We start from the raw sequence: 8,924 nt of genomic DNA on the forward strand, positions 1-8,924 counted from the left end.
ATTGTCCCTTCTCTTCTCTTCCAGTTCCCTCCTCCTTCCCCTCCTTCTTGCTCACCTACCTTCTCCAAGCACCAAGAGAGGACCCCAGTCAGAGCCCACATTGCCCAACAAGTGTGGGGGCTCACACACACACACACACACACACACCTCCCCACAGACACCCACCCCAGTCATTTGAGGAGCCCAGAGACAGACCTCTGGGAGGTTAAGAGCACACAGCCACCTGACAGGCAGCTGCAGGCAGCCAGATGTGGGGCTTGACAAAAGCCCTCGGAGCATGAGTGACCTCAAAGCATGCCTCTAGGGCCCAGGACTGGCTGGGTCTGGGGACATGCTGGCTGGAGCAGGAGCAAGTCCTGGCCAATGTCCACTTGCCCTCAGGGACTGAACAGCCTTGTCCCAGGCGGGCCTCAGGAGGCTCTGTTCTAGGCCAGCTGGAGACAAGGGCCGGCCCTGCACTTGTCCTGGACCCTTCCTAGCCCAGCACAGTCCTCGCAGCTGTCTCATAGAGTGGGGAGGAAGGTGGCAATCCTAATAACCAACATTTTCTGACTTGGAGACATTCTCCTGGGCGTCAGTACATTCACTCCTCCCAACACATGGGGAGGTGGGAATTATCATCTCCACCATAAATGGGGAAACTGAGGTCCCAGGCATCAAGCACTGGTCAGGGGTACAGAACGCATGGCAGTGTTCAAGCGCTTTCGCTTTATTGTAAAACAATAAAATCAAAGTTTCTCAAAAGATAGGCGTTAACTGCTATTTGGTGCCTGGTGTACTGGTGCAGAAACTGAGCTAGGTAGGATGTAGGAACTGGTAAGTGTCTGTCCCCAGGCCCTCTAAAGCTCTGTCTGAGGGCAAGGAAGGGGAGAGATGCCCTTGAGGTTCCCTGGGACAGCCGCTGGACAAGGAGTCCCCCTCACCCCCGTGCCAGGGAGGAATGTCACCCACACTGCCCCCACAGCCACATTCCTTCAATCTTGAGCATTTTCTGAAAAACTCCTTTAGAAAGCAAGCTTGGGAGTCTGCACTGGAACAGTGGAGGCACCGAAGAAACCAAAGCCAGAAGTAGCCACAGGCTTTACCCAAGACCAACTTCTCTATGAAGCTCGCCCCCACCCCACTGCTGGTGGGGAAAATCAGGGCTGGCTTCATAAGGAATCAAACTTGAGCAAAGTGTTGAAAGAGAGACGAAGAGGAAAGGCATTCCAAACCCATGGTCTCTCCACTACTCTACCATTACCCAGGCATGTTATAAAGAAGCAGCCAGGAGAGGGAGAAGTGAAAACCATAGATGTGGCTGAGACCGGCCAAGAGAGGGCCCCAGTCCCTCAAAAGGAGCTGAGAGCACAAGGAGGGGTCCCGACTCAGACACAAGAGAAGGGCTGCCTCTTTTCAGGGCCAGGGGGAAGCTGGGGAGGGCATAGGGCAGCTGCCCGCGAGCTTGTGGCTGGAGGGGAGATGGGAAGAAGTCTTGCCTGCTGGTTTCACTTTCTAGGTGGGTCAGGAGGCAAGTTGATCTGCTGGAAGAAAGCCAGAGCAAGTAGGGTACTTGAAGAGAGTGGGAAGGTTTGAAGCAGGGCTTAGAAGAATGGGGAGGGAGCTGCCTGGAGGCGTTACAAAGATTGCTGGCCAGAGCTGTGACCCCTGCTGAGGCCAGAAACTAGGGACTTGTCATGGCAGCAGTCTGCACGGCTGGGTGAGTTTCTCCAGCAACGCTCAGCTGCGCTGACAGGAGTAGAAGAGTATGGAGGAGAATGAGGATGGAGAGATGGGGGGGATGTTTGGTGCAGAGAATAGGGAGCTGGGACGGAGGGCACTGAGGTGAGATGCCAAGGAATCTGGCTGGAGTGGGTAGAGTGAAGCCAGGATGGCTGGGCAAACAGAAGGGGGAGAGGGGAGAGACTGGGGGAGGGATGTGACTGGGACTGAGATGGGAGACGGGCAGAGATGGACAGGATGGGCAGAGCTTGTGATCAGAGTTGGGACGTTTCACTTGAGGATTTCAGAAGACCCAGTCCCAGATGAGGACAGGTATAAGGCTGTAAGAATAGCCAGCTGAAATGTAGCAGATATGAAAGTCACCTGCCTCCAGGAGGTCAAGAAGCTTTTATTCACTCATTCATTCAACAAATATTTATGGAGTACCTACTACAGAAGTGAGCCAGTCCCTGTGTGAGGTGTTACATGTAGGGATGAGCAAAACTTGGTCCTACCCACAAAGGGGTCACCACCTCACTGGGGAGCCTAACACCATGGCAGCACCCAATGGTGGCCAGGTGTAGGGGGAGCACACAGAGGGGCCCTCACCCAGGAAAAGGGGAGGTAACATTAAAGCTGAGCCTTAGGAATAGATTAGGACTTACCCAAGCAAAGGACGTGGGAAGGGCTCTCCAGGGAGAGGAGAGCGCACCCTCCAAGGGGAGGCAAGCATGGAGTGTTCCAAAACCACTGGCCATTTGATGAGGCCAGAGAGTAAAGGACAAGGCAAGAAGTGGGGAGATGGGAAGGTAGGGGGGGCAGGAACCCAGAGGACCTTGTAGGCCAGGCAGAGAGCTCACAGAAGGGACTGGAGGCTTTAAAGGGATTTCAGCAGGGAGCAGCAGGATCAGATTTGCATTTTAGAAAGATCACTCGGGCTGCAGTGTGGATAATTGATTGGAGCCAAGCGAGGGAGGAGACAGAGAAAATGGTTACAGGCTGCAGGGCAGCAGGGGTGGCAAGAAGAGGGCACAGTCAAGAAATATTTAGGATTCAAAATCAGTAGGACTGGATGCCTTCACTGGACGGGGGCAGGGGCCAAGGTCAGGGAGGCTTCCCAGGTGCCATCTACCAAGCCGGGGACAACAGGAGTGCCTTTGGCGGGCACAATAAGAGATGAGGATCTCAATGTGAGACAAGTCACATCTGGGAGCCTGAGGACACCAGGGGACATGCACTGGGCAGGGGGGTATGGCCAGGGGTGAGGTCTGGGCACCCAGATGTGGTTAAGAAGTGAAGACTGTATTTAACTGTTGGGCAGGTTCTTCTTAGGGAGGGAACACTTTTGTTTTAGAAAAAACCTTGATATGTTGCTGGGGGTTAAAGGGCAGAGCCTAGGGTGTGGGTAGCCTTAGGGCCAGCATAGCCACAAAAATGGTTAAGTTGCCCTGAGAAGGAGGAGAGCAGAGATGTAAGGGGAAAGTGCTGATTTGGGGTGGAGGGTGGGCTGGGGAGGCAGAAGAGGCAGGAGAAGTGGGTGAAGGGCTGGCAGAAACTCCCGGCTGGCGGGCAGCAGAGGTGACCACTGTCACCAATTAGCTGTAGAAGTAGACCCCGCTCCATCTGCCCACTCTGCACCTTTACAGGCTCACATCCTCAGTAAAGGTGACTCTGTTCACATCTGCCTCCAATGAGTGGGGTTTTAGGTGGGAATGAAGGTGAGAGCTTCTTTCACAGATAGCTTTATGGGGCACCCAATAGCGTGAGCCCATTTGGAGGCCAAGCCTGCAGGCCGATGGGGCCAGAACAGGAGCCCCGGGGAATGCACGGGGCCCTCTGAAGCAGGCCTTGGTCTTGGGGAGCTGGGTGATCTTGCTCTGTCTAAGCAGACACCGGGGATGGGAGCGCCCTGGAATCCCATGCCCACCCACAGCCCTCAGGCTGGGCCTCTGCCTGCAGCAGTTAGGCTTGTCCAGATTGGAAAACTCCTGGAAGTTTCCAGCTCCATGCCCTGGGATGGCCCCCCTCCTCTGGCTGTCAGGTGAGCTTAGGGTGGAGCAGACATGTGAGCACCACCCCTCATGCCACCCGCTCGCCTCCCACCCACCCAGACACACAAAACCCTGTCAGCCCAGTCCCTGCCAGTCTGACCAGCACAGCCCTTGTGTTGGCAGCCTGGTGGTGGAGCTGCTGGCCGGGGCCAGAGCAGCCCAGAGACAAGAGACCAGAGGACGCAGAGGGGATCAGAGGCAAGAGAGAAAGAGGCCCCTGGAGCAAAGGAGGCAACAGCCAAGACACCAGGACCTGGACACAATGGAGTCAGGCAGGTGCAGCCTGGCCAGGATGCTGGTGTGCCGGCTCTGGACCACCGTCAGCAAGGCCCTGTTTGCTGAGTTCCTGGCCACAGGGCTGTATGTGTTCTTTGGTGTGGGCTCAGGTCTGAGGTGGCCCTTGGGGATTCCCTCTGTGCTGCAGATTGCCATCACCTTCAACCTGGCCACAGCCATGGTCGTGCAGGTCACCTGGAAGGCCAGTGGAGCCCATGTCAACCCTGCTGTGACGCTGGCCTTCCTCGTGGGCTCCCAGATCTCTCTGCCCCGCGCTGTGGCCTATGTGGCTGCTCAGCTGGCGGGGGCCACGGCGGGGGCTGCTCTGCTTTATGGAGTCACGCCTGGGGAAGCCCGAGAGACCCTTGGGGTCAACGTGGTAGGTGCAGGGAGGGGCGCTGGGCAGGGCCAGGATTGGGGGGTACAGGGAGGTAACAGAGCATGCAACCCACATCTGCTTTGGGCTGGGCCCTGGGCCCTGGGGAATGACTGTGGCCTTAGTGTAGGCAGAGCAGGAATGGGATTATGTTGCAAGGAACAGTGGGAGCAAGAAGAAGCCACACTAAGGTGCAGGAGTCAGAGAGGACCAGGCATTAAAGTGTCGGGGTAGCACGGAGAGGTGGGGCTGTGTGTAGCAGCAGGGGACCCTGCAAGCACTGTACCTCCCCAGGTCCACCTAGTGTCCCTCGCTCCTGTTTTCCCACGGTCCTCCCTCTCCAGCACCCTGAGGCCTGCCTCACTCCCCTAGATTCCTCTAATCATCTGTGTTCTACCTACTTCCCCAAGCCCCCACCTTCCACTCCTACCCACAGTGCCTCCCAGTCAGCCTGTCAATGTGCATCACAGCTTCTCCAGCCTTCTCTTTCCCACCAGTCCTGAGCACCCCCTACCCCCTAAACTACTGGCCCCAACCACCCCATGTAGCTGGAAGGGTGACACTCACTTCTGCAGGGAGCAAGTGTTCGGGGCTGACCTGAACCCTACCACACAGCTCTCCCCAAACCATTAGCTCCCTAAGTCCTGGGACTGATGGTGGTGAAGTGTCACACTCCTTAATAGTGAAGAAATGAGGCCGAGGGGGTCCCCATCCCTAGGCAGAGCCCACTGGCTGGAGCATAACCCCCTCGCACAGGTCCGGAACAGCGTCTCAACCAGCCAGGCGGTGGCAGTGGAGCTGGTTCTGACCCTGCAGCTTGTGCTCTGTGTCTTCGCTTCCACCGACAGCCGTCAGACCTCAGCATCCCCAGCCACCATAATTGGGGCCTCTGTGGCGGTGGGCCACCTCATTGGGGTAAGGGGCAAAGGGGACACTGTGTACATGCATCCACTTGTCCCTACCTGGGGAGGCTGCAGGGGCCCTAAAGGTCAGGAAGTGTCCCTCCCTGAGCCCTTCATGCCTTGGGGTCAAGGCTTGTGCCTCACACTCCAGGCCCAGGATTGGGTGCTGCAGGGACCAGGGCTCTGAGCCAGGGCAGAGGGGACTGTCCTCTCCCAGGCCTGACTTCAGCCTCCTCACACCCTGACATGCGCTCACTCCCAGATCTACTTCACCGGCTGCTCCATGAACCCAGCCCGCTCCTTTGGCCCTGCCATCATCGTTGGGAAGTTCGCAGTCCACTGGGTAAGACCCTCTGCCGGCAGCCAGGAGGGGGGAGAGGGCCCCGGTGGCAATAGGGACTTTCACCAGCAAGGAGGCCACAGACACTTGGGGTGACAAGTCTCCCTGCCACAGACCATCCTGACCCCCAGTGGAGGTTTCCCTAAGCTCAGAAGACCAGGGCCAGAATCCTGGCTTGTACTTCCTTCCTTTCCAGCTTCAGAAGTCCAGGGTACCCAGTGGACTGGCAAGAAATAGGCCAGGGCAAGAGCTGCAGCCTTGGCCCAGCCCTCAAGTCCTGGCTGTTTCCTTATTCACTTCCTCCAGCTGGACCCATTTCCAAACTTGGATAAAGAAAAAGACAAACAGAAATAGACACACACACACCAGCAGAGACAGGAACAGCACTAGCCAGGCTCCAGGCCGGAACAGGGGAGGCCAGAGGAGGGAGGCAGAGGGTGGTGGGAAGCCTGGGCCGGCCCCGTGGGAAGCTAGATCCCTTCACAGGCGGGGACTCAGGGTGGAGGTGGGGGGCAGGACTCGTGCTTCTCGAACTTGCTGCCTTGTAGACAGCTCGAGGGTTCCTGGGAGACCAAGTCAATACTGAGGAAGCAAGTGGGGTCCCAAAGTCGCCCTCTGGTCCTGATGGCTCACAAGCAGGATGCCCATTTCTGCCTCTTCAGATCTTCTGGGTGGGACCCCTGACGGGGGCTGTCCTGGCTTCGCTGATCTACAACTTTATCCTGTTCCCTGACACCAAGACCCTGGCCCAGCGACTGGCCATCCTCACAGGCACTGCAGAGGTGGAGAAGGTGGAAGGGGTGGAACCCCAAAAGAAAGAATCCCAGTCCAGCTCAGGGGACACGGAAATGGAGAGTGTATGTCAGGTGGCATAGAGCTTGGCCCCCGCCCTCAAGCTTCTGAAAAGAGCCCTGAAAGTGGGCAGCATGCATTGTAGGACCAGACTTCAGGTTTTCCTGGGGGAAGGGGGCTTGCAAGGTTGGGTAGGGAAGTTTGGCCTCTTGTCTTAACAGGGTAGGTAGGGATCACTGACATTACAATTCTAGATGGAATTTGGGAAGCAAATCTGTTCAGTTTTCTCCTCCTCCACCTCTTTTAATGGGACAGAGCAGAGGGAGGCCTGGGAATTCCTGGTTGCCCTCCCTTTCTCATCTGTCTGGACCCCAGTGGGGTTCCTGGGCCTCCAGATCCCCAAGTCTTGGGGAAAAGGCAATTCGAGCCCAGACAGCCAATCTGCTTAGAGACTGAGGGTTACAGGGGCCTCAGGGAACCCCAACTTCTCACCCCACCCTTGGGGAGGAGGACCCAGACTTCCCAGAAGAGTCGGGCCCTGGGACCACCTCTGAGTTCCCCAGAGGGATGTGGTTTGGGGGCTGCGGCTCCCTGCTCAGGCTGGGGCCTTTCTGAGGCCAGAGACTGCCCTCCCGGTAGATCTTCATTCCTTACTCCTCCAAATGCTCAGCAGAGAGCCCCTCCCTCTGAAAGGGCTGACAGGGAGAGGAAACTTCTCCAGGGCTGGTGGGGGGCCAGGGCTTAGGCAAGGGAGGTTCAGGCCAGACAGCCCCTTCCCAGGGCTTGCTCTTCTCAGGAGTTCACCTGACTTCCACTCTACAGCCCTGTTCACAGGAACAGTCCTGAGAGGGGGAAGGCCCCATCCCAGCCCTCATTCTCATCCGCAGCCTCATTTTCAGTTCTGCTGGCATCCCCTAAAAGCTGCTGAATAAGTCCCAAGGATGGGAGGAACTCGGGGATGACCCAGGAAACCAAGATTTGCAATTCAGGGCCTCTGAAAGACCACTGGAGTCTCATCTGGTTTGTTAATAGTTACAAGCTGCTGTAAACCTACTCTACCCATGACTTGGGGTCCTGTTTAAATCTCAGCTTCCCCAGCTATAAAATGGGCACAGCTTTCCCCTAGAGATGGATGTTAAAATGAACAAGAGATTGGAAAATGGTTTTGGAAGTTAAAATGCAGGAAGAACAAACCCAATAAATGATGATTATTGTTGCTGTTACTGTAATTATCAGGTCTGAACACAACTGTTGTTGGTAATGGGAGGGAGGAGGGAAGAAGGGAGAGGGGGATGATTGAGAGGGAGGGAAGAGCGAGTAGGTTTTTCTCATTTCATCTACTCCACTTACCAGGGGCCCTGCCTCCCACCCTTCTGGGCATACTGACCTGGGAGCTTTGTGGGTGTGTGTAGTGGGGGTCAGTTTGAGGTTGGGGAAGGGCCCTGGAATGAAGAGATGAGCCAATAAGTCAGTTCTCATCTCTATGGTGCCCATCACTATGGTACCCTGAGATACAGCAATCAAATGCATAAAAAAGATAGGTCCTTTTCCATGATGTCTCCAAAGGGGTGGGGTTAGGGGAGGGGCTACCAGAGCCTCCCAAGGGCAGAGCAATAGGGCCCAGCCTGTGACAGTGCAGTAGCCGAGTGCTCATGGCCACGGCAGCCGTGTTCTGTAATATCGTCAGTGCCAAGTACTACTCACATCTCTCCAAGCTGGGCCCCACTCATCCATCTTCACAGTCTCTCAGAGCCCAAGGCTTCTTGTGCCCTTTTATGAGCAGGGACAGATGGGTGGGTGTGTGTGTGTGTGTGTGTGATGTGACTGACTTGCTAAAGGTCACCCAGCTCAGTACGACAGCCCCCCCAAGGTCTCCCCAGCTCCCAGCTTAGAATTTTCCAAAATAGAGCTCCGGGGGGGGGGGGGGGTTACACAAGCTGCAGCCAGAGGAAGGAAGGAAGTAGGCTCTTAAGCTCCTAGACAAATTATCTTCACATCCTCGGAGCCAAGCACGCAGTGGGTGCTCAATAAAAGTTTGATGAATGAATGACTGAGGCTGGGTGGCTGGGGAGGGAGGGGAGGTGGTAACTGATCAAGAGAACTCAAGAGTCACAGCTCCAAATGCGCCGAGATGACGGCAGCTGAGAAGCCTAAGCTTGCAGGGCGTAAGCTGGAAGAGGGTGCACAGCCACACTTGAGCCCCCTCCCCTACTTCAGAGCAGACTGTGTAACCTCTGTCCCAGGAGGAACTTCCGGGCCTAGAGGGTAGGGGGTGACTGCCGGGAGAGAAAGCTGGGGGGCTGTTTCCACAAATAGCTCTTTAAAGCTGTGCTCTGTCAGAATGGACTAGAGCAAGAGAAGACAAGCTTCATGAGAAGTGAGGAACTAGGTTAGAATCTGAAGAGCATCCAAAGTTAGACACAGAAATGAGTAACCAAAGGTTAGTTTCTCCTTCTCTAGAGCCCTTTAATAGGACAGCCGGCCAT

At 56.0% G+C, this 8,924-nt stretch overlaps 1 protein-coding gene across 1 annotated transcript; it reads left to right on the forward strand.

The window, feature by feature from the left end:
• The first annotated feature begins 3,736 nt into the window (after positions 1-3,736).
• On the forward strand, positions 3,737-7,667 carry AQP6 (aquaporin 6). Its single transcript, XM_006177700.3, has 5 exons — positions 3,737-3,742; positions 3,876-4,407; positions 5,161-5,319; positions 5,569-5,649; positions 6,309-7,667. The coding sequence occupies exons 2-5, from the start codon at positions 4,015-4,017 to the stop codon at positions 6,519-6,521; spliced, it is 846 nt and encodes a 281-aa protein (XP_006177762.3). The 5' UTR covers positions 3,737-3,742; positions 3,876-4,014; the 3' UTR covers positions 6,522-7,667.
• Positions 7,668-8,924: the final 1,257 nt, after the last annotated feature.

This window comes from Camelus ferus, chromosome 12, assembly GCF_009834535.1.
Source record: "Camelus ferus isolate YT-003-E chromosome 12, BCGSAC_Cfer_1.0, whole genome shotgun sequence".
NCBI lineage: Eukaryota > Metazoa > Chordata > Mammalia > Artiodactyla > Camelidae > Camelus > Camelus ferus.